This window comes from Epinephelus lanceolatus, chromosome 12, assembly GCF_041903045.1.
Source record: "Epinephelus lanceolatus isolate andai-2023 chromosome 12, ASM4190304v1, whole genome shotgun sequence".
In the NCBI taxonomy this organism is placed as follows: Eukaryota; Metazoa; Chordata; class Actinopteri; order Perciformes; family Serranidae; genus Epinephelus; species Epinephelus lanceolatus.
In genome coordinates this window covers 20,214,966-20,240,978 of record NC_135745.1, presented here as the reverse complement: position 1 = coordinate 20,240,978, position 26,013 = coordinate 20,214,966, and the positions used below count along the sequence as shown (strand labels likewise).

Sequence of the window (26,013 nt, the reverse complement as noted above, 5' to 3'; positions counted from 1 at the left end):
TTAGATTGCCTGTATTAACATGTTTTAGTAGTTGTTTTTTCTGTGTGTACTGTGTGTTTTTTGCAGCAAGTTTCATGTCTAACCATTTTCATGTAACTTTTTGAATGGCTCTTACAACAGAGGACACAGAGTTAACGGCACCTGTTACCTCCTTCCAGGCCTTCAATTTACCTGTCCCTGTCACATTACAATTAACAGAAGAAAATAAAATGTTTTTCTCAACCCCCATTTCACCTAAAATACCCTCAGTCTCAGTGTCAGAAAAGTTTTTCTTTTCTTCTTTCTCTGTTTGTTTGCTCAGTGGTCAGGATGCATCTATCCATAGTAATTACCACCTCCATATATGGTGGTCACTGGCTATACATGGGCGAGGATGTATGCTCATTGCTGACATGAGGGAGTGCACTGCCAATTTACGATTGATTGGCATTCGTGAACATACACACGTGCCCACGATCAAATCCCAAGTAGGTTTTTAGTATGTGCAGATCTACGCACAGATTTACTAACATCTCGTGGATGAGACCCACTGTGTGTAGGGCGTCAAGTGGTGGAGGTGGCACCAAAACAGCTAATGATCGCTGATCATAATCATAACGATGAACTTTTTACATTTAAGATGAAGCACAACTACAACAGGCACCATTAGACCATTACTGGCAATGATACTAATAATGGCACCAAGTAATAAATTGAATTTTACACACACACACACACACACATATATATATATATATATATATATATATATATATATGTGTGTATGCAGATGTCTTGCTGTGCAGCTCTCTCTGTCTCTCTGTAGAATCAGGGCCGAAGGTTTTATTACAACCACAAAGCAATTATGCTGAGGGCACTCCAATGGCCAGCGGTGGCCTTGGTTAAAAACCTTGATAATATGACATTAAGAGCAAAAACTTATGATTAAAGTCATATTTTCAGAACTCATTGACCTGAGTTGCATAAGACTTGTTTGACAGAAGACCTTATAAACCTTTCAGTTAATGGTTAATAAGGTCAGCAGTGAGAATGGGGTGAGCACAGAATGGAGACACTATGTAATACTTTAAATAAGGACATGCATTTATGATCAGATACATCTGTGAAATGAAAATAATGCAGCCTTGACTCTGGATTATGCTCATATTCATAAAAGTTGAATTTGTCGTAATTTGCGGTGCATTTTATTTCTTTATATCTTCAAGGTGTTGCCGTGACATCTGTGATGAAAGAGGGTTAAAATGAACTGTCCAATCAGCATCAATCAGCCACTTTGCATCACAGTTCAGCTCAAGTTTGGATAGGCAATATGAATTAATTGTGAAATCAAACTGAAGATTTTATAAACATTACCAAGGCTACATGTTATGTGCCATATGCCGCGTGGCTTATTTCTCATAACTGAAAAGACACTGCAGGAAGATGAATATAAAAGTAGATTGGAAAGGTCAAAGCTGCTCTCGTTGGCTGATAATAAAACTCTGTTTGAGCAGCTTATAGTTATCCAGAGTCACAAGCCTGGCCAATAAATCAGCCAGAAGAATGGGAACGGCACACACAAAAATTCATGAGCGCTCAGGAGGTGCTTTGTACACACATGCAATAATATTCCCATATCGGTTCTTCATGCGGTTCTCATCCTTCTTGGCAGAGTCCCATGGCGCAGACTGTCCTTCAAAAAAGCTCTGAAAAAGACAGAAAACAGAGAACAGAGAGGGGGGAGATGAAATATGGTGTCATGTGTGAGCACTCTAAATGATAACCAGGCTAAAGAACACAGTCTTCCTCTTTCAGTTCCACAAAAAAAGGAAGGGAACATTGGCAATAGAAAGGAAGACACGGGGAGAGATATATTCACATCATTATTAGACATGAAACACAGAGAGGGTGGTGGATCCTGGGGAGCTGTGTCAAACAGCAAGTGCCATTAGGGCAGAAGCGGCGGGTGTCACGCTCAAACCTCTCCCCCTGCGCCGCTCTGCCGGGCGGAGCCACCGCAGCGGCTGTCTGTCTGCCTCATCTGAAGGACTCAATCAGCTCGTCGCGGGGAAAAATAAAGCCAGCTCATCGTCTGCAGATCAAAACTGCTCTGCTCAGATTACCCTCATGAAATATTTATCATCTCTCGCTGGGGAGATTTCCATTCTGATGGCACACCAGGCACAATTAAGCCAAATTATGAAAATACATCTCCACTGCCAGTCCACCGCTGTTCAGCAGGGGCGGGTGGGGTTCGGCTCCGAGCAGACTAGCCCAGACAAGAACATGTTATTGTTCTGGCTTTTTGATAGTCTGGCTAATGCACATTTAAAAAACTCAGCTAATACATTAGAATGCAGAGCATCTGCAAGTAAAGATCCGGGAGCATTTATCGGACGTTAGACAGATTGTTTGGAGAGCTCCTTTAAGTGTGGTTAGCCAGTCTGGGAGCGCATTGTCTTCAATCATCTGTGGTCTAGGACTTGATGGTTTCATTCATCTCAGTGCTGTGGCAGGCAGCGAGCCGTTTGTCTAGCAAATAAAGGCGTTTTCAGACACCACACAAGGACATATTCCTGTATTAAGTCCCGAGGATTAGTGATTTCACTGAGAAACAGCTTTAATATGCTAAAAATATGTCCCATCCTTCCAGTGAAGATGGAAGCATGTCTCAGAGATGGATTATACAGGCCTCTTCTCCTGCGGCAGTATGTCTTGAGTAAGTGCACGGGCCAATGTCGCTCCCCCTGTCACTCTGAAGGATACAAGTCTAATATCAAGTATCCGAAGACAAATCATCTTCAAGCCGAAAGGCGTTACCTGGCAACTTTATAATAGTTCTCTCTTAAACCGAGTGACCCTGCCTGTCTCCGATGCGATGGTCTCATTCCTCAGGCTGTTTAGAGCCTGAATCCAGAAAAATAAATTATGGCGATAAAGTAGTTAGTGTCCCAAGAGGTAGAGATTATATGAAGGCTTTCAATTTAAAGGCTATATACCCACACTGGGAATAATTGGCTGCCTAACATTCATTAGACAGTGATGGAAAAACAACGGCTGGCTCCATCTGTAAAAATTGTTTTGTAGTAAAGGTCGGTGCTGTACTTTACTCCAGTGCATCTGCAGGTAGTTTTTTCACCATCCTCAAATTATTCACATTGGCCCACATCCAACTTGGTATGTTTTTAATTACAGGCTACCTGCTGTACTCCGGTCCCAGCACAGTTATGTTTTCCTGTCCGCAACCACTTAAAAGTAAAAGTGGAAAAGCGCAGTTTGTTCTCTACATACAATCATACATGGGAAAACCTACTGTACATACAGTAAAGCGACAACAGAGCACTTGACATACAATGCACACCGTAGCAAAATAAAAAAAAATGAAATAAAATAAAGGATGGCAACATAAAGAAGCAGAATTGTTCAGTGAGTTGCTTCTGAATAAATCATTTACTGTGTGAGAAGAGGAGACTCATTCAGACTGACGAGTGTTCATTTGTGGTTGGAGCCTATAGAAAGTCGAGATTCTCACAGAAGGCTAGATGCAACACATCTCCCTTCACATGAAACAAGCTGAAAGCAGGTGAAATACAATGACAACATAACATTTACAGAGCACTTGAAACTTGTTTTCTGCTACTGGTTTCGTTTACTCAAATTGTGCGTCAACGTGCAGAAGAATTTGGACATGCAAGTACTTTCTTTCTATCAAACATGGCTTTATAAAGCTTTTGCAAAGTATACAATACAATACAATAGTCTGCAGAGTGTGACGTGTGGTGTCCAAATTGTAAATGTGGGATTTGGTGTTTGGCTATGAGAAAATGAAACAGACTTACATTTATTTTATTTATTATTATTTATTTTTAGTCTAGTCCAGTGTCAGAAATTGCTGGTATGAGTCAGCAAATTAATTTTTTACAATTAATTTATTTTTAAAAATATTCTGGCTCTTTTTGTTGTACCGGTGTGGTCGTACGTATGATTTTGAAAAGCTTTATAAAGAAACATCAGACTTAAGTTGTGGAGTATTTATGAATCTCACAGTTTCTGATTACAGGAAAAAAAAAAAAAATCACAGTGACATTATTAAGACTTTACATGACAAAAGCTTTTCAAAAATGTCACTATATCACACATCATCTGACTGCTTTGGTAACTTTGCATAGCTTCTGTTGGTAAATGCCCTTTTCAGACTAGATCATACATGTGAGATGATGTCATCCCACAGGGCCTTTTTTTTAAAAAAAAAAATAGCCAACAAGCACCGTCAATCTGTCAGGTTCGTGATATCATCTACAAGTTTAAAAGAAAACTCACAAATAACCAAAAGTATTAGCTTACCTCGTTTATCTGATCCAAAGTTAACGTACAGAATAACAAGAAGCATGGGTCAGAGAGAGATATAGTACAGTGTAAGTCAACAGGTTTAGAGGTGCACTGGGCTCCAATCTCATCATCAATAATAAACGGTTAAAAAGGGCATTGACCTTAAGACAGATTGATATAGAGAAGACAGCAGCGGAACACAACATACAAATGAATCGCTCTAGCCAAGTGAGAATGAGCTCCGTTACACAAGTTAAGCATCCCACAGGCCCTTTTTTTTTGTTTGCAAGCAGGCTGGGGACAGGTAGATGACAACTGGGTAAGGGGGATGGGGGTCCGTTCGCTTGTTGTGGCGATGCTTCCTTTTGATTGACTGTTACGCGTCCATGCAATGCCGGCTGCGTGAACCCAAAACACCTTTATCCATAATGGATTAGGCCCGGAGGGCAGCTCAAAGCACTTCAGCCCCTCAATGATCTGATGCTGCAGGTAGCAACGGGAGGCTGCATTATTTAATTCCGCAGTCATGAGGGGGAAGTGGGGAGTTAATTACTGATAAATCTGGCCCACACATAGAAGAACTAAGCAGGGAAGGGAGATGAGGAAGGAGAGGAAGAGGGAAGCATGGAAAGAACGCAGGAGGTGTAGATAAGTACAGGAAAAGAGATGAAGGGAGTATGTTCAGAGGGTGGAAAAAAAGATGTGACGTGAGTTAAAGAAGAGGAAGTGAGCATGGGGGGAGGGGGGGGGAGTGATAAAGAAAAACACAAGATGTAAGAAAAAAAGTGGAAATACTATCAGCGAAGAGGGCCAATGTGATGTCAGGTGGAGAGAGCAGAGTGATAGAGATGAGATATTTCAAAAGGAGGATTTAGAAAGTATAGCTTGAAGCCAGTCTGTTACAACATGGCATCAGGGTGAGATGAGGCTGGCTGGTGTGGTGCTGAGGGACGGCGAGGAAGGCTGGAGTGCCGCCAAACCCTGCCAGCCTCCCGCACTAATGAGAGGAAATGAGAGTGATGATCTTCTGGGGCAAAATCTTTTGTTTTGGTGTCAGCGAGAGGCACGGTGTCAGATTACCAATGCTGTTGTGTGACAACAGTCTTAAGAGAGCGGCAGGCTGCGGGAGCCTAATCGGACCTGATTCAGGTAAAGGAGGGGATGTGGCTAACACACAGGTGGCTGTTCCTCACTCTTTGTGTGTGTGTGTGTGTGTGTGTGTGTGTGTGTGTGTGTGTGCATTGTTTGGGGAGGGGGTTGCATTTCAAGGTGGTCTACAGCTGAGTCTCTGAGGGGAACTGGGACAGCAGCATTTGACACACACACACACACGCGCAGTGCACAGTCGCTGCAAACAACAAGGAACAGATGAACAACAAAACGAATCACACCGTAAACACACTGAGACGGGGTACATTAACAATTTATCATAAAAGTGCATCTGGGGAGAAACAAAACAGTTCTGCTGTGCGGTGCAAAACAGTGAGAGAGACAGATAGAAGAAGAGGGAGACAGATACACGGGACTGTACACCACGACACAGATGAAGCCTCATATTAGACTGATAAACATCTCCACTTAAGAATCTCCGTGGAGATGTTACAAGCCCATCACCAGGCTTTATTTGTGTTTACAGCGGAGGGTGGGGAGGGAGGAAGACGGCTGGGTTGCGTCCTACCTCGTACTCCTCCTTGAAGCCGTAGCCCTCAGCGCACTTCATCTGAGTGATGTGCTGGAGGAGGTCTGCCACGCGGATCGCGGGGTGCAGCTGACCCGTCTGGTACGGCACATCAACCGTCTCCCGCTTCCTCAGGGAGTGAGTGTGCGACTGCACCAGGCTGCTGGTGTCGCTGCCCATGTTCTGGCTCTCATCTGGGGGACATAAAAACAGGGACAGGCCAGAGCAGGTGAGGACCGAGAGGTAGGAGCTACAGAGCCGCATGAGTTATCAGTCTGTGGTTATCAGATACATACAGGTGACATAATGCTCGAAGCAGTAAATGGCGGGCGTGTTTTAAGAGTTAACTGTCATATTAAAGTGGAATTTGGTTGCCTAGGTGTGGTCCCTCTTCTCCCAGCACATATCTCAGTTACAACTGTTCCCATTAACAGATGGCACATTATCTCATTTACTGTTAAGCATTATGTCACCACCCTCCAGATTGACAAACAACTCTCAACTAGTAATCTGTTTGTTATGGATGGTCACAACAACACAACATCATTGAGTAATAGGATGAGTCATGTGGTGGGAAGGTTCAGGTCCATCTGTCTCAGTGTGTGGCTGGAAGATATTTAATATTACAGGCCCACTGTACTGTAGGACAGCCGAAAGCCATTCAAATACGAGGCCCTTAAAGTATAACACTTACACTATTAGCATTTAATATGGCTACTGTCAGAATAAAAGGAGTCAGCGGCCCTCGAATGCAAGAAACAGTATAGAGAGGTCATAAAAATCCACATGAAGATGCTGTAAAACAACAAGTTTACTTTTTGTTTTTTGTTTTGTTTTTTTTACAACTGGCAGTGCAGTATGCTGGCTTGGGCTGCAGCTCATATTGAGAGTCAGAGTCCATTCCAGCTCTTTCATACTGTAATCCAGTCAGTGGCAGACATGAGGCACAGATGCTGTGGGGAGCCAGCGGACGATGGAGGGTGTCCAGAAACATGGAGGAGGAGGATGTGAGGGGGTGCGGTGGGCCACAGTGAGCATGTTGCAGCAGGCACCGTCAGAAGCATCACACAGACACAGCGTGGATTCAACCCCTGCCACCCGTTCTTTTCCCCGAAAAATGAAAAAAGAAAAAACCAAACCTAAAAAGAAAAGTAAATAAATAAATAAACAGGAGGGAAGCGGAGATGGGAGGAGAATGCATGGGGTGATGCTGCCATGGGGCGTTGTACGTACTTTGACCATGCTAGGCTAATGGTGGCTTGGTGGCACGGTACGGCAGAGGGTGGTGAGATGCTAACATGTCCACTGGTCATGCAATAAATGTCGTAATGTCCATGTCAGAAGCAGCCTCTCACTTTCGGCTTGCTTTCTGAGTAAACACCACCTCCTTCCCCCAACCCAGGGCCCACTTGGGAAAACTTACCATTAATGGGCACTTTTTAGATAGCAGATACATAAGAGGTTACGTATGTAAAGAGAAAGAGGAGAAGAGAGAGGAGAGAGGGGATAAGCAACAATACAGCATGAGAACCTGTCACAGTAGAGTGTTTTAGAGCTACGCTATAGGGCAAGATCACATGCCTCCTCAGTCCAAACTGCCTATAGGTAGAAAGCCTAGTCAAGGGGGGATGTTGAGTGGATGGATGGGGCAATTTCAACAGTGCAAGACAAAAGTAAAAGAACAAAACAAGGAAGTCATGAATCTCAAGGGAGAAAATAATGGTGAAATACTGGTCGTCTTTGCAGGGTGTCTACAGGAATTAGACACTTAAATTTAAAGCTTTTTATAAAACCTTTTTAAGATTATTTTTAACAAGTTTAAGACTAATGTTTGGACATATCATCTTTTTTTATTATTCAAGCATTGCAGATAAGTATAAAGGAAAGTATGTGGTCCTGTGCAGAGGTAGGTTTAATGTAGGAAGATTAGAGTGAGTTAGGTTAATGTGCATTTTGCCAGCAGGTAAGTGGTTTAGTGGTAGGGTTTAAAGAACATCCGAAATGTGGACTTTCATGCAAAAGAGCTTGACTCATTTTGATGAAAAGAAATTAAAATATGGATATATTGTATTAGATAAAATGTTCCAATGTTCTTGTTTAATACTATTTAATGACTATTATTACTTTAATTATTATTATTATTATTATTTTTTTATTATTACATTTTAAGACTTTTTAAGGACCTGCAGACACCCTGCTTTGGAACTAGCTGTAATTGTTTCAAATCTGTGACTTGCAAATTTTAATGATTTTTTTTTTTTTTTTTTTTTTTTTTTTGGAGTACTCTGACATTTCAGATTTCTTGCTGTAATTGCTATAATTATATTTGCATGTGCTAGTGGCGACACCTGTATTTATACCAATTTTTAAAAAGTTAAAATAGAATGTGCGATTGAATTTAAAAACATTACCAATCCACTATGATCTAATCAGTTTTGATCATTAACCTCAACTGATGAGACAATGCTGTGACTGAATGTGTCACAACTGAAAGCATGTAACCTTTTCTGGCTGCCGCAATTTCATGTTAATTGTTTCATGCTTCATTAAACGTGGAACTAACATAAGCAGCTGTCACAACAGTGATGATGAAAGACGCTGCCTAAAGTTGCACTTTTGTAGGGGAGGAGGGAAAAAACAAAACAACATCATCAGCCCTAACTGTAGGTTGTGTACTCATAAACGCAGTTATGGTGCTTGTGGTGAAGCTGGAGTAGAGTTGCTTATTGCATCTTCCTTCTTGGCCTTGAGTATTAAATTATTGCAGTTGTAGTGCCCCACTTAGTAGCTACATTATGTGCTCTGCTGGTATAAAAAGCATCTGCTTGTTTAAGACGCTGCACTTTGGGCTGCTGTGCATATTCAACAAAGGCCAGTAATAATTAACAGGCGAACAAAATGCTTTTTTATAATTCTATTTTATCACTGAACAGGATGAATAAACACTGGCAAAACCAAAACAAAAACAAGTAGGTCACTAGCAGTTAGCCAAAGGCAGGGGGAGCGACATTAAAAAGAATAATAGAAAAGGTTGTTGTTTTGGAGGGAGGGAGGGGAGTTAAATGCGTAGTGAGGAGAGAGGGGAGGGAAGGGAGGGCAGCACTGCTAATGCAAGACTTTAGATGTTCAGACCGAACGCATCCCGTTTTTTGGATTATTTTTTTTTGTTGAGGGGGGCTAAGAGAGAGCGATTTTGTGTCTCCCTCTCACACTGTTTAATTTCTGTTTGTGTCTCAGTGCAGCTGCTATGGCTTCAGCACGCTGTAGCCGTGGCGCTGGGGCGAACTGCCCCCCCGTTGCCCCCCTTAGACACTCCCCCACATCCAGTCCACATGTCTGTCCATGCATATGAGAGGTCAAACACGTATGTGACATCACACGCACGACACGCAATGCGGATGGGATGGAGTGAAGCCAGCCTCAGCCCAGGAGAGCCCCTCGTTTGACGGGGAAGGGGAGAGGAAGAGGGGAGGAAGGAGAAGGAGGAGGGGAGGGAAGAGGAGGAGGAGGAGGAGGAGGGGGAGAAGCAGCAGGCAGGTATGAAGGTGAGGAAGCCATCTTTAGTCAAAGAGCCAACCAAACCAAAAATGGGAAAAAACAAAATCTGTGCTTTTTTTTTTTTGTTTGTCCTCACAGTTAAGTCTTCAAACAGCCATCTTATGAATGTAATTTTCTTCAGCGGAGAAATAAGAAGAAATAATCAACAGCAATGGGAAAAGAAAATGTGTCTCACCTAAGATAGCAGTTGGCACAAAGGGATCTGCTCATACCCCCATAACAAGTGCAGAAGTTGGAGGAGGAAAGAGAGTTGCAGTAAATAAAAGAAGCCAAGATAAATCCACAGAAAAACAACAATAACAAAAAAATAATGGGCAGTTTGTTGGTCTCTTGCCAAGCAGCATAACAAGAAACTTATCATATTTTCCAGAAAAGCTAATTACACAATAAGTTTAGTTGATTATCAGTCGAGCTGCCCTTTACTCCATCTAATCAATGAGCTGTGATCTGATTACATAAGACACACAATTATGCATATTATATGGAGAAATTGAAGTCATGATTGAACAGCTAAATTCCATCTTGGCAAAGTGACATAAAACTCTTTTCTGCTATAACCAGAGATGTAGCAGGGTGTAAACCCATCTAAAGTCAATTTATCCACCATCTCATTTGTGAAATCGTTTTCTAATTTTTAAAGCACTTACATTCACTCATACCACACTTTACTTTATTAGTATGTCATTTACATAAAAGGAGCCCCTACCAAGAACATAAAACTAATTAACACTTGTTTGGAAATGCTGTCTCTTATTAATTTATCCTGACACTTCTGCAGGTTTCCTGATGACTGAATTTCACACCTTCTGCTTTCACTCAACATCACTGCTTCCATAGTAAACACTTGTCTGTTGACACACAGGATTAGCATGAGGAGATACAGTGTATGTTTACCTGGGTAGTAGGAGTTGGTGGGGATGGAAGAGCTGAGTGTGTTGGCTTTAGGCAGCGTGAAGGAAGAGGGTGATGATCCAGCTAGAGATGGAGAAAAAGAACACAACACCAGGCGATCAGTAATAGTCTGGCATTGTTTGGTGGTGGAGATAGCATTCAAAAGTTTTACTTAAGGAAAAGTAGCAATGCCAAGATACATCACAAAGTTCCACTGACCCTCACTGTGCGGTACTGGCTGCAGAAATCTCAGAGACCTGAGCAAACTAAACTAATACGGTACCGTGTGCACAACTGGATACACAGTAGGAACATATATGCAACATATTTACAAGATGATTATATGTTTTGTATGTGCACTCTTTATATGCAAAGTAACAAGCAACTTTAGCTAACACGAATGCAGTGGAGCAAAAGAAGAAAAGTATCTACTTTGGAAGTGTAATGTAAATATAGAAGAAGGAGAAGACGAAGAAGAGGAAGACATACTATATTATATCCTATATACTATATACAGTACAGGCCAAAAGTTTGGACACACCTTCTCATTCAATGCGTTTTCTTTATTTTCATGACTACTTACATTGTAGATTCTCACTGAAGGCATCAAAACTATGAATGAACACATGTGGAGTTATGTACTTAACAAAAAAAGGTGAAATAACTGAAAACATGTTTTATATTCTAGTTTCTTCAAAATAGCCACCCTTTGCTCTGATTACTGCTTTGCACACTCTTGGCATTCTCTCCATGAGCTTCAAGAGGTAGTCACCTGAAATGGTTTCCACTTCACAGGTGTGCCTTATCAGGGTTAATTAGTGGAATTTCTTGCTTTATCAATGGGGTTGGGACCATCAGTTGTGTTGTGCAGAAGTCAGGTTAATACACAGCCGACAGCCCTATTGGACAACTGTTAAAATTCATATTATGGCAAGAACCAATCAGCTAACTAAAGAAAAACGAGTGGCCATCATTACTTTAAGAAATGAAGGTCAGTCAGTCCGGAAAATTGCAAAAACTTTAAATGTGTCCCCAAGTGGAGTCGCAAAAACCATCAAGCGCTACAACGAAACTGGCACACATGAGGACCGACCCAGGAAAGGAAGACCAAGAGTCACCTCTGCTTCTGAGGATAAGTTCATCCGAGTCACCAGCCTCAGAAATCGCAAGTCAACAGCAGCTCAGATCAGAGACCAGATGAATGCCACACAGAGTTCTAGCAGCAGACCCATCTCTAGAACAACTGTTAAGAGGAGACTGCGCCAATCAGGCCTTCATGGTCAAATAGCTGCTAGGAAACCACTGCTAAGGAGAGGCAACAAGCAGAAGAGATTTGTTTGGGCCAAGAAACACAAGGAATGGACATTAGACCAGTGGAAATCTGTGCTTTGGTCTGATGAGTCCAAATTTGAGATCTTTGGTTCCAACCGCCGTGTCTTTGTGAGACGCAGAAAAGGTGAACGGATGGATTCCACATGCCTGGTTCCCACTGTGAAGCATGGAGGAGGAGGTGTGATGGTGTGGGGGTGTTTTGCTGGTGACACTGTTGGGGATTTATTCAAAATTGAAGGCACACTGAACCAGCATGGCTACCACAGCATCCTGCAGCGACATGCCATCCCATCCGGTTTGCGTTTAGTTGGACGATCATTTATTTTTCAACAGGACAATGACCCCAAACACACCTCCAGGCTGTGTAAGGGCTATTTGACCAAGAAGGAGAGTGATGGAGTGCTGCGGCAGATGACCTGGCCTCCACAGTCACCGGACCTGAACCCAATCCAGATGGTTTGGGGTGAGCTGGACCGCAGAGTGAAGGCAAAGGGGCCAACAAGTGCTAAACACCTCTGGGAACTCCTTCAAGACTGTTGGAAAACCATTTCAGGTGACTACCTCTTGAAGCTCATGGAGAGAATGCCAAGAGTGTGCAAAGCAGTAATCAGAGCAAAGGGTGGCTATTTTGAAGAAACTAGAATATAAAACATGTTTTCAGTTATTTCACCTTTTTTTGTTAAGTACATAACTCCACATGTGTTCATTCATAGTTTTGATGCCTTCAGTGAGAATCTACAATGTAAATAGTCATGAAAATAAAGAAAACGCATTGAATGAGAAGGTGTGTCCAAACTTTTGGCCTGTACTGTATATCACAGAGGGGAAACTACATTCTCTCACTCTGTTGTCATACACACACACACAGAGGCCCTAAATTCACACATGCACAAACAGGACCTAAACATGCATTAAATGGAGAGACGTCGGCGCCCCGAGCAGTTGGGGGTTTGGTGATTTGCTCAAGGGCACATTGGCAGTGCCCAGGAGGTGAATTGGCACCTCTCCAGCTACCAGTCCATGCTCCGTATTTGGTCCAGTTCCCAACCCAAGTCCCTACAGACTGAGCTACTGCGGCCCCTAAAGTAGTATAAAGTTGCACAGAATGTAAATGCTCAAATACAGATGAAGTATATCAAGACTAAATACTTCAGTAAATGTACAAAGTAACCTGTCATTAATGATTGTAGCAGAGTAGAGTCACATTCGTCTCTTAAAGGAATACTTCACCCCTAAAATGATCATTTGTATATCAATAACTTGGCCATCGTTACATTTGTGAAAAAAGTAAAACGTGACTTTTCTTGCATGCTTATAGTGAACGAAGAATCCAAAAACTGAGAAAATTCTTGATGAATTGAAGTCGTAGAGGTCCACGTTTAACAACAGCAAAACTATATCAAAAGGTCTGTTTACAAACGTTTACACAACTCCTGTAGTACAATCCAAATCTAATTTATCCAGCTGTATTCAGTACTTTCCAAGCAGACAGTGCTTAGTGAGGTAGGCTTTGAAGAACGCATAGATAAGTTTCACTTTCCGTTCTGTTTCCCGTCAGGAAGGGCTGTCTGATTTGGAAGTACTGCATATGACTGGATAAATGAGATTTGGATTATACTACAATAGTTGTGTAAGCATTTGTAAACCAAAATTTTGATATTGTTTTGCTGTTGTTTAATGCGGACCACTATAACTTCAATACATTAAGAATTTTCTCAGTTTTTTGATTCCTCGTTCACCGTAGAGGAATTAAAAAAAAAAAAAAAATTTCCTCACATATTCAATTCAACATGGGTTAAGTAATTGATATGCTGTAAAACTTCAATTAAAGCTTAGTCCCAATCATACGCCCAGTCCATTTTACTACATTCTGACAAATAAAGGCCTGTCTCAATTAGAAGCCTGGTCTGGCTGCCAAGCATAGAAGTTGTTTGGATGTATAATACCAGGTTGCTGGCTACCCACTTGAGCTAACATTAGCTAGCTGTTTAGTCTGTGCATAAATGTTTTAACTTTGGTCAGCATGGAGGTACTATGTATTGTTAGCTCGGTTAGATTCTCTATAATTCAATCGTTACGTTCATTTTACTACAACCATAAGCACCAAAGAATAATGCACTCAGATTTATCGGCATGGAAAAACAAGAGAGACGGTAGAAGCGGTCATAAAGTCAAATTATATGTCCATTTCTCAATTACCCTGTAAGTTATTCATATTCCGTTAGTCCATAAGGGTCCTAAGATCAAAAGAATCAAAAGGGTTTTTCATAAAAAATTAATCCAAGTTAGTGGTGTTGTGTCGGTATGCTGGGTGCCATAATCCACGAGAACTGTAGCACAATCTCTCAAATGCACTAATATTCATACTGGTTTAAATAAACAATTTGATTGTATTTCCCCATGTTTACTGAGCAACAGTTTTGTGTGAAAGGAATTAAAGGCCTGTCCTAAATATAGGCCCGTTGAGTTCAGTGCTTTAAGCAAATAATAGGGCTATTAACTGAAGTTTTACTGTACAAACTATAATTTTGGCAGTGAAGTATTCCCTTTAACAGAATAAGGACTCACGCAACATCACCAGAGCCTGCCATGCTAACAGGTTTTGAGTTGAGTGCAGTATGTTCAGGACTATAATCCGTCAGCCATGATGTTTGAGCCCAAATGACACTATTGACAGTCATGTAAGGTCACGGAGAGCATGAGAGGGCTTAGGTACAGTATTGAAGGAATTACACTGATAGGCAGAGTAAAAAAGTAATGCATTTAAATCATTTGCGCTGGCAGACAGAGGGCCAGATTTGAACATCCACACTAACAGACAGTTAATCAAGGTCAGAGCATCTTTGGGGCTCATCCCCTGCAGGGGTGTGGAGACAGAAGCTGCTGTGGAGTTTTAATCTGATGGTTTTGACTGGGATTATACCAGGTCAAGCCCTGGGTGCAGATTTAGCTGAGCTGTCCATCAACAAAGGTATTAACTTTAACCTGGGACGGAGAACATTAATAGGTTATCGCACCAGAGCGCATCTAGTATGTGTTGCGTGTTTCCCCCTTGGATTGAAGACAGAAGGCTGCTGAGTTTAGGGCCTCACAACAGACTTCTCAGAGTGTTCGTGTTTACCGGTAAGATTTGAGGTCAGGTTTAGATTTCAAGCCCTCTTGATTATTGATCACAGTACAAGACTCCCTAAAGTTATTAACAAGTGCAACTATTAACACAGCTATCGTATATCTATAGTGCTGGCATCAGCAGCATCCTAATAGTGAATTATTAATACTGCTGACTTAAGTTTACTTTTAGTTAATTTAACAAAGATTAATTAGAGAAACCAAAGAAATTTAAAAAGGGAATATGTAAAAAGGGTACAACAAACCCTTGAGGGCCTGTAAAGAAGAATGAATCTCCCGTTGACGAAAAAAAAATCAAACAAGATCAAAATCTTTCCCCAAATCATATCAAAGTCTTTTTCCATCAAATGAAAGTAAAATTCTGTTAAACTGTTTCTGAAGAAGCCGGTTCCCCATTGGCTACCACAGACATCGGTAACGACGGGTAGCTTTTCAAACGCTACAGATTTACTGTCAAATAATTTGCACTGGCTGAATAAAGTCTCAGTTTGAACAAGGCAAAAGTAGAAAAACAAAGAGACATTGAGACAGTTCTTCATTAAAAATCCATTTTCAACGTTAATTTATGACACTGGATGTGGTAAATGACATAACGGAGAAAGAAAATACCTTTATCATGGTAATAAGAGAAAGCCATATGGTCTCACACTGAGTTTTGATAGCCATTGTTCCACAAATTCAGAGATTCTTTTGTATGTGGAGTCAAAACAAATATGATTCCAGTCTTCACTTAAAAGCAATGACAGATATTTCACACTAAAAATGAGGATTTAATACCCAGATTTAGTTTTTTTCTCCTGAATGTCCCAGAGTTCACTTGGAAGACGACCAAGACTCACATTTCTTAAGGTTGTCCCAGTGTGAATATTTCCTGTGCAGCCAACTCTGATTTCTTTCTCACCTGACCAAACCAAATAAATTACTTCCCCCATGTTCGGTGTGTGTGTGTGTGCGTGTGTGTGTGTGTGTGAGACTGCAAAAGGCAGGTAGGCTGATTCAAGGCCATCTTACCTCTGCCGTTGAGAGTGAGGGCGCACTCGCTGCGGCCGTTGAGAGTGAGCGCACACTCGCTGCGGCCGTTGAGTGTGAGCGCGCACTCGCTGCGGCCGTTGAGTGTGAGCGCACACTCGCTGCGGGTGTTCAGCGTGTGGTTGTGTGTGTCCATGAAGGATAGCGCCTCGTCACAGTTGGTACCCTGCTCCGTGTAGCTCTTGTCCATGGAGTTGACCATCACTGTCATCTCCTGGCGGGTGCTGTTCAGTGTCTCCTTACGCTTCTTGGCCAATTTCCTTTACAGGAGGGGGGAGAAATAAAAACAAACTATCAGACAAAAGCAACAATAACTATGCGCTCGAATGAATCTGATATGATGCTGGTAAGCGATGACTCATAGATGTAATGAGATGGCTGAGCTAATGTGCCCTGGGTTGTGGTCACATTAGGTTTTATTAGGCTCCAGATGCTTTTTCAAGCAGTGCAATATAAATCCTTGAGAACGTGGAAAGGTGTGACACCCTAACCCAAATACATCAGGGGCCCTGATGATTTAAAATTAGCTATAGTATTTGGGGGGGCTGGAAGGATTAGAGTTGTGAACGGTGAACTGAAACAGTCAACCTGCTTTTATTGACCTACTTTGCGTTGATGTGCTGGAGCCTACAAGCAATCTGTTCCTGATCAAACACCATTAAGGCCCTGTGTACGCAGTGAACACGGAGAGGAACACACACATACACATGCACTAATCCACATGTATGCACACGCGCATTACAGACTGATGCTCCTTATGTAAAAGCAGCTGCTGAGCTCACATGTCACCTGTCTTGGCTTCACTTTGCTGACTGATTCCAGATTTTACCCATCACCAATAAAGCTATCCACAATCTGGCCGATGTATATACATATTCATGAACTCTTTATACCTCAGGTGAGACTTTAAAGGGTAACTTCAATCTAGCCTCTATTTTCCGTATGTTTTTGTGTATAAGTTGCTAATGGGAACAACAACTTTTAAAGGTGATCCAGTGTTGAGTGAGAGAGCTGCAGCCGGCAGCCGTAAAAAAGGCTGCAATGTACCACTTGGACTTATGTCCACTAAAAGTGTTTGTTGTTGCTACTGACAGGCTCAGATTGTTACTCTAAGTGTCTGACAACATGATGCAAAGAATCCCAACACAGATAGAAATTTTGTTAAAGAGATAGAGCCTCTTTGTTCAACCAGAAACAGCTCTTCAAATTGCCACCGCCACACCCACCAGACTCCATTTAAATTAACAGTAATTTTAGCGTGTATATAGCGGATTTGTCTTCACGTCTAACTGGATGAGTTGGTGACTGTTGGAACAGAGGTGGCTTTTGTGAGTTGCATTCTCTAGTGGTTTTAGAGAAGATTCCTACAGTGATAGACCTTTTTTTGTTGAAGAGCAAGACCCTTTTTGTTTAACCAGAAACAGCCCTGAAATTACTATTGCCAAACCCACCAGACTCCATTTAAATAAACAGTAATTTTATCATCATGAAACACACTTCTTTCAACGCCAACAGAAACAAAATACAGCCCCCAAAAGCTATCTTCATTAGTTTTCCCACAGTTCCAACAATCACCAACTCCTCTGGATTGAATAAACCCTTAATTCACACAGTTAGACGTGACAATAAATATGCTGCATACACGCTAGAATTACTGTTAATTTAAATGGAGTCTGGTGGGGGTGGAGATGGCAGTTTCAGAGCTGTCTCTGGTTAGGATGTAGGAATTCTTTGCATCATGTTGTCAGACACTTGAGCCTGTCAGTGGCAAAAACAAGCACTTTCAGTGGACGTAAATTGACGGTGCACACATCTCCCATGTGATTACATAGCAGCCTGTTTTGTGGTTGCCAGCTGCAGCCCTCTCAGTCAATACTGGACCAATTTCAAAAATTGTTGCTCCCATTAGGGGTCCAGGTTGAAAAATAGGGCTTATGTTTGTCCCTGGTGAAAACACCCATCCAAGGGTCATGAGCTTCTGTTGTTGTGGCCCTAGACTCTGCAGCACACACTGTGAACTGCTTCAGTCAATGTTTGAGAAAAAAAAAAAAAAAAAAAAATCATATACATCAAATATTTCAATTGACCATGTGTGTGTGTATGTCTCCTGTATGTATGTTCCTAGTATATACTGTTTAGTCCCCTCTCATTGATGTAAATGGGGGGGCAGGGGCTAAGTATACAGTATAACTTGAAACAGGTCAACAGCACCACAAGCTGCAGCCTAAAAGCCGAAGCCAAAATGACCATTAAGTTGAATCAATAGTTTTAACTAATCTAAACATTCCTATAGGTAGGATTTATTCTAGGATTGTTGTATCAACGCCATACCCTATGCTGTAGCCTGACATGCAGAAATGTAACTCCCTAAAAATGTAACTACACGTCGTGGCAGGGCAGACCTCCTGTCTTTTTTGTAAGCTAAAGCCATTTCCCTTGTTGGAAACAAACCTTTTATTTACTTTTATTTCACAGATAATAAACAATACATTGTGGAGACAATAAAGCCTTCACAAAATATCATTTTTAGTCTTGTATGTGATTTATCCTGGCTTCATATGAACAGAGGAAATCTCCGCTAATTGCTAGGCTAATTTATACAGTGTAAAATGCCATAGGCTTTTGCTAAAAACGTTAGCATGTTGTATTTTTTTGGAAAACATATTTAGTATGAGACAGCTGTTTTGTTGGTAAACCTGTGAGTTGTAATAGAGCAGAATTTTGTAATGTTACCTTTGTTAAATGTCACTGTTGTCCCTGGTTTCCTAAGTGTGGAGGAAAAGTCTGCTAGCTGCAAGGCTAATTTATACAATGTAAAATGCCATAGGCCCACGCTAATAACATTAGCATGTTGTATTTGTGGGAAAATGTGTACAGCAAAAGAGAAGTGTTTTGTCTGTGAATGCTGCGAGTTACAGTGACGCTGATTTGTGTACTTGTGTTTGAAATTGTCTCAATTAATGAATGTGTGTTTTGGGTGCATTTACAATCAACTAATTACAGCACTTCACAGAAACCCTGCCGCGAACTAGTGTTTTGGAGGTATAACTGCAGAGTGACACAGACACACCAATGCACAAGTATAAATGTCCAGAACAGCTTTACAGAGAGCTGACACACGCACATATAAATCCTGCTTTAATTGTAGGCATGTGTCTATACTAAGAAACAACTTTACTGATGTAGATCGCCCAGAACCAAGCCATGAAATTTATTTTATTTTCATTTGTGATACTATTATTGTTATTGACAGGTAACACTGTGATACACATAAGTCTATTTTCCTTTAAAATCTGCTCTATGTGCAACATTTCCACGACAGTTTCGAAAAAGTTTTAATTATTTCCCCCGATTATATTATTTTGAAAAACGCCTCACAGTAAAAACTACTGCAGAGAGCATTAGCTAGAACAATGGTTTGTTCAACTTCTGTATTCTTACTGAATATATTTCCTACAAATGAGAACCCTCAAAGATTTGTAAAGTTTTTATGACTTTTGATTTCAAAACAGTTTCCCTCAATTATACCAACCTCTGACCCAGCTCAAGTGTCCTAAGTAAGAATCTGAATCCCTGGAGGGCTGCCACTCTGAGGCTGACCCTGATCTCTGACCTCCCAGAGATAGGAGCCACTTGCATAAGAATATTTCCCCATGGCGATAAATAATGCATCACATTACCACTCTGAGGAGTTAACCCTACTATATTTCCACAGAAGTTTCACAAAAGACAAAAGGCAAACAGCTTGAGCCGGAGCGTACTGTAAACTATAGCCATATCCGATGCCTGCCGCTGCTCTGTAGCTGGAGGGGAGCGAGCAGTGTAAGAATTAACTATGGCAGCCCTCACACTGATCCTCGCACTTTGTTACTCTCTGTGTGACCCCTCTGCCTATTTGAATTGCAGTCTCTCTCACGGACAACTGCGGTCTAATGATGCACTCCTGCTGCTTTGTTTTCGCAAATCTCCTCTGTTTATTCAATTTTGTCGCTGTCTGGTGCCATATGGCAACAGGCCCCCGCTGCCTTCAAACAGTCATTTGCTCTGAAGGCCGCGACGTGAGACTAATAGTGGATCCGTTCTTCAGAAAGCAAAGTGACAAAGTAGTGACATTTTCATCTGCCGGACTCAGTTTTTGTCTTTAATCTGCAATTAGAGTCGGGAACAAAATGGCAATCTTGTCTTTTTTTTTTTAACATTATGGCTTTATATTGTAATGGGGAGGAGTGGGGAGGGGGAGCTGCGTGTACCCCAGGCAATATTAAGACTGATTCGGCACTGTGTGCACTCATGGAGAAGACTATTAAGAACCACCATAATCCAGGTTTTAATACTGTATCACTGTTCTTATTTCTGTGTCTGCTAGGACTTGGATTTCCGCTTTCTTGGCCTGTGTAACAGCTGAAGAACGAGCGTTGGAGATAAACGAGGCTGCACAGACACCAGTGCCAAAATGAGGAAAGCACCAGCAATACTGGGATGTTTGCAAGGCACCGTGGGTGTTAGATGAAGATTAATTGGCATGCTATTCTCTCCTCATTTGTAAGAGGGGAAAATTTAATGATAGATGACTATATTACAGAGTCTGATGTGCTGACAGAGAGAGTATGAGGAAGTGTACAGTAGAGTGTTTGTGCATCTTGATGAATGTGACCATTTATCATATCCCCTGATAGTTAGCATAAAGCTGCATGTGGAATGATCTCGACAACAAAAAAAAATAAATTTATAGGACTGATTGCCTGCAGGCATGCCCGACAATAAAATCACAAATTTCTTTGAACAGCAGTGAATGTGAATATGAGGGAGAAGAGACAGACAGATGGCAGAGGTGTTTGTAGAAGTAAAGACTGAGCAAACACTCCAGGTGACTATATTAGGCAAGTCTCATTAGAGGGATTGTCTGCAGTTCTGTACATGACAGGCGTGGCGTATCTAGGATCTAAGTGAGCAGAGCTCCTAACTCCATGAGTTCAGCTACAACAAAAAGGAAGCCGCATGAATTGTATGTCTGTGTGTGTTTTGCCAGAATCTCTGTTCTGTGGGAGGTGATGCTGCTGCGACTTCTAAAACAAGAGCTTCAAAACCTCAAGCTCAGCATGGTGGGCCTCATTTCGGCGCTGGAGCAGCCTAAACCTTGTGACACTGGGACAAAGAGGGCTTCATTAGACGATCCACACACATCCGCAGCGCATGGGTGTGTGTGTGGGAGTGTACGTGTTAGATGACTGACACGCAGCTGGGAGGGGCAACAGAAGCGGCTTTGATTCGCACAGTGGGGCCATTTCAGTAGTTGTTTGCGCTGTGTCTCATTTTAAACTTCTCTCTATCTTTGATACATGCTTACATGAGGTTGTCCATTCATCTGTCTATTCATTTACCTTGGTAGCAGAAACAGCTGAGACACAGATAGAAAATATTCCTGTGTGCAGACTGTATTCAGTGAAAACTCATCTCTCTACATATATCTGCAGATGTACGCAGGGTCTTGTAACGGGACAAGATTTTTGTTCTTGTTTCTGACCAATCAAGTCTGAGCAGCAGTCCATGCAGAGAGGCGGGACGCATTGGCTGAAATGCAATCTGGAAACCTCCTGGCTATCTTCTAAAGATGATTTAGCTTTGTATGCTGATTTATATTAGCTTTTTTTTATTTAAGAAATATTTATCTGTATTCATATGCAGGTATTTATTACAAGCACGGATGTATAAAGATCATAGGATAAAGTGTTGGAGGCGCAGCCCTGTTCATTCCTATGAAAGTTACTCAATGCTGCATGAAGCCAAAAATGTTCAACTGCTCTATAAATTCATTGTTTTAATGTAAACGTACAGCAGGTGCGCCAGAGTATCGCTCACATGTTCCCAAGTGTCCATTTTTCAGGGTGGGACGGCAGCAGTCACAACCCAGCAAGCATTTTTTGGTTTAAAAAACATCTAATAGCCGTCTACATGAAGACCTGACGTCTAGGCTAAATCACAGCTGAATTTGGGCTGTCAGTGAAAATCTGGTAGACGTCTAACCATAGCCAAAGTGTAGACGTCATCAATTATACGGCCATGTAGCCGTATAATTGATGATATCTTTCCCTTCTTCCATAAATATCAGTCTATGATAAATATGGAAAAGTTTATCATTATGGTGCAGGGCTGCCCAGAGCTTTACATCTGTCCCATGGACGATAGGCCCACACACTTAAAAACAGCGCCTGGAAGAAGATCAGCTCTACACTCAGGATTTTAGGTAAATAGGCTCTAATACGATGCTTGTTAAGGTTGCTTAGCAATGGATCCACTGACTTGTAGATATCTCTTTTGCAATGTAAGTCTATAGTAAAAAGTCTTTTTGGCCACATGGCATCAGGTGATGGATGTTCACCACTACAAAGATTTAGCTTCAGAGCCCAGCACAGTTCCTGGGAGCATGGTTAACAGAGATTAGACCAACTGGATCACCCAAAATAAACATCACTAGATCAATAGCCAATGGATTTTAACAATGTTGAAGCACAACACTGTTTATCTGCTCACTTGATTGCCTCATCAGCATCTAATACATGTACACGTTTGAAGCTGTGAAGTATGAAATACATGAGGTGGCACAGTGTAGGAGGTTTAAATTACTTAGGATCAAGTGATAGTCATTTCATTTTAAAAAATGTGGTATGTTGTTAAATATAAAGCCTAGACCAGTAATACTGTAAATAACATTAAGTATTATTGTTATGCTAAAACATGTTTGTTTCATTTAATATGTTTGTTGGTTGTTATACATTTAAAATGAATATTTTGACAGTGTTAGAAGTACTTACATGAATCTCACTGTGACTTGGTTAAAGGGCCAGTGTGTAATATTTGGCATGGTTTATTGTCAATCTGAATCTGAATCTGAATATTCTACCCATTAATATGTTTATATAAGTGTATGATCGCTATAAAATAAAATTCGTTTGGTTTTCGTAGCCTTATAATTATGCTTTTATATATATATATATAGCAAGGGCCTTGCTTTAGAGAGGTCGCCATCTTGCGCCGCCATGTATGTACGGGAGACCGAGCGGACAATCCAGCCAGCCAGAGAACGCATTTCGCGTGTATAAATAAACCAACGAAGACAGCGGAAGGAAGGAAGAAGGAGGAGGAAACAGCAGAGAGTGTTAGTAGTTCGTCGATAGAGAGTAGTGAAAAGTTTTTTTAGTTATAAAGTTTGCGAATGGACCACACTTACCACGCAACAGGAGAGAATGAACCCGAACCGTCATCTGCGAGGAAAAGAAGACGCACCTTCACTCCTTGTGATGCACTCTCTGTGGCGCTTTTCCTCCTGATGATGTATCTCCCCAACGATGGTAGCAGTAGCACCGAATCCCATTCTGTGCATTCAGCCTCTCTTCTCACCCGCTCAACATCAAACACATGGAGTTCCTCATCTGTGTGCTCCGGCTCAAACAGGTATGGCTCTGGGTCTGTGTCCGCTACAAGAAACTCTTCAAAATCGCGTTCAAAGCCGTCCATTGCAGCTACTATAGTCCGGAGATATTGCTAGGCTAAATAAACAGCTGAGCTCTGTTTACCGGCTACGCTGTCAGTCAGTGTGCGGGCTGGAGATTGGCGGAGCAGAGAGGGGAGGGGGTCCCCACTCGGTATGGTAAACGAGTATGTGTGTATGAAGTGTGTCTGTTACGCTAGAAAAGTCAGAGTTTGGGACGGAGTCTTTTACCCCCTGGAGTGTTACCGGAGTTTCTGGAGTGCTCAAATAAACTGGCCTTTTTCCCGAACGCTCCTCTGGTCTCCTGCTCGTGAGGGATTCATTACAATATCGTAACATGGTTTAGATTTCTAAATATACATTCACCTCGTCGCTAGATAGACCTACTCCTGAAAAACTCGTGCGCAAGGCTTTTTGTCCCTACGAGGCCACCGTCATTTACCCGACGGGAGGGGTGAGCAAGTGAGCCCTGCAATCTAGAATTTGACCACTGATGTCACTGTTTTCAACCCATTTTACACACTGGCCCTTTAATAAAAGTCTATTGTATTTGTTTTTTTTATCACTGTGACCAGTAACTACTCTATTAAGGTTTGAATCAAGTAAGAAAATGTGCTCTATTTCAAAACTTTGCTTGTAAAACCACATATTTGCACAGTATATATTTGCATTTATGATTTTTTCAGCTATTGCAATGACACTGTCTGTATTATGCCAATATATGTTATATGTAGTTAAATAAGAAGCCGTTGAGAGCAACTATGTAAAGTGCCAAAGTGTGAACGACAGATGTTTTGTAAATGACACATCATTTTAAAATTTATGCGCTGAAACTTCATCATTCCATGCATCGCCTGACTGGAGCTGCTCTTCCTCTTTCCCCTTCCTCATCAGCATTCAGAGCTCATAGGTGCAAAAATCTGCAAGGCTTGTACCAATTAATGTGATTCTTGCTGCATGTTCGGCTTGTAAGGTTTAATGAAGGTGTTTGCCCGGAGCACATTGTGTTATACATGGTACATTTAGTAGGCCTCCCATTTTGACACTGAGTGCAATGGAGATTATAATGGAAAGTAGGATTTATAAAGAATGAAGCTTTATATGCCTGTGTGTGTGTTTTCAGTAAAGGGAAGCTACTGACATATTAAAAGTAAATTACAAATACTCTGATTCAAAATTTTCTGTTTCTTTTCTTGATACAGCACACGCAAGAGTTTGGTCAATTACGGTACGGAAAGTGGCATACAGGTTTGTTTACCATCAGGGCCACTCAATAAAACTTAAGCACTCATCATATCATCGGGGATTTATGATATAAGTGACCACCTGCCAGATGGAAATGGAAGTGGGCTCTCCTGAATGAAATTGTTTTTTTATGAGCTGATATAATAAAACATCAGGCAGAAACATCAAGCATAACACAAATATTTATAGACTAGATTCATGAGGAGATATTTTGTGGAAACATGTCTTCAAATGTTTATTATTTAATTTCATAATAATCAGATTTATCAGGGTTAAATAAACTGTCAAACAGGCCATCGCGGAATATTAACATCAGGACCTATTAAATATAACAGGTAACTTTTAGAAACATTATGATCTCTCACTTAATGATTACAAAATAAACAAATATATTTAAAGAGGTGTTTTTTGGTTGATTGGGGTCAGTGGAAAAAATTGAAAACAAAAAAAATGTTAGTACACACTTGCCTGTTTTCACATCCTGCAGATTTAGTGAAACATTATTATTCTTCTGGGGGGTATGTTTCTGGTAACTTGATAAATGGTATTCTAATATGTGTCTCTTCGGCTTTACGGAGCTTTATTTAGTTTCAGCTCATTGTTGCTCTTTACTGATTCACTCTCACCGCTCTCAAAGTGGACAAATATTTTTCGGAAATATGCTTTAAAACCCTACTGTAAACTACCTTTTTAGATACAAACAGCAGGCCGACAAAATCAGCAACTAGCTGGTGAACATAGTGGAGCATTTAGCAGCGTAAAAGCCAGACACTGCTCTCAGGAGTTGGTAGAGACCAAAAACAGAGCTAAAAGAGAATGAATATTGGAGTTAAAGTCACCAGGTTGCCAAAAATTGAGCATAGTGTTTTCAAGCTCAGCTCACATCCTGGCTACATCAGCTGATCTCAAACAACCCAATAAACTGATGGAGCAGCTGATCACATAATTCCTTTCTATGCCAGTTTCTATTTAAACTGCTCTGGCCTGCCTACTGTTACTGCTTCCTCTGCAAGCTGCTTTGCAACCTGCCTCCACCTCAGCTCCTCCTTTTCATGTTGTGTCTGACTTATCAATGTCATTTCTGTTTGTTATTGATGCTGCTCTCCCTGCCTCAGGTTTTCCAAGTGGGCGCATGGAAGGGCAGGGAGGTTTGCTCTATCTGCCTCAGGCTTTCCTCATTTCCGCGTGGAACGGCAGGGAGATTTGCTCATTCTGCCATATGGCTTTCCATGTAGGCACATTGAAGGGTGGGGAGGTGTGCTCTCTCTGCTTTAAGCTTTCCATGTAGGCACTTAGGCCTTTTGCATAGGCCTAAGAAAGGCAGAGAGGCCCCAGAACAGAGCCATACTGCCAA

The 26,013-nt window shown here is 41.4% G+C and overlaps 1 protein-coding gene across 7 annotated transcripts in view; it reads right to left on the bottom strand.

Moving 5' to 3' along the window:
- Nucleotides 1–26,013, bottom strand: part of LOC117271944 (receptor-type tyrosine-protein phosphatase mu) — a 231,636-nt gene that overhangs the window by 44,521 nt on the left and 161,102 nt on the right. For 5 of the 7 annotated variants that reach the window (XM_033650517.2, XM_078173094.1, XM_078173092.1 and 2 more), the window contains 5 exons: nt 15,908–16,185; nt 10,439–10,519; nt 9,720–9,746; nt 5,987–6,180; nt 1,598–1,685 (listed from right to left, as the gene is read on the bottom strand). In XM_033650517.2, coding sequence (XP_033506408.1) covers nt 1,598–1,685; nt 5,987–6,180; nt 9,720–9,746; nt 10,439–10,519; nt 15,908–16,185 — 668 coding nt within the window. The remainder of the gene's footprint in view (nt 1–1,597; nt 1,686–5,986; nt 6,181–9,719; nt 9,747–10,438; nt 10,520–15,907; nt 16,186–26,013) is intronic. The other 2 variants (XM_033650519.2, XM_033650523.2) reach the window with 1 other exon arrangement.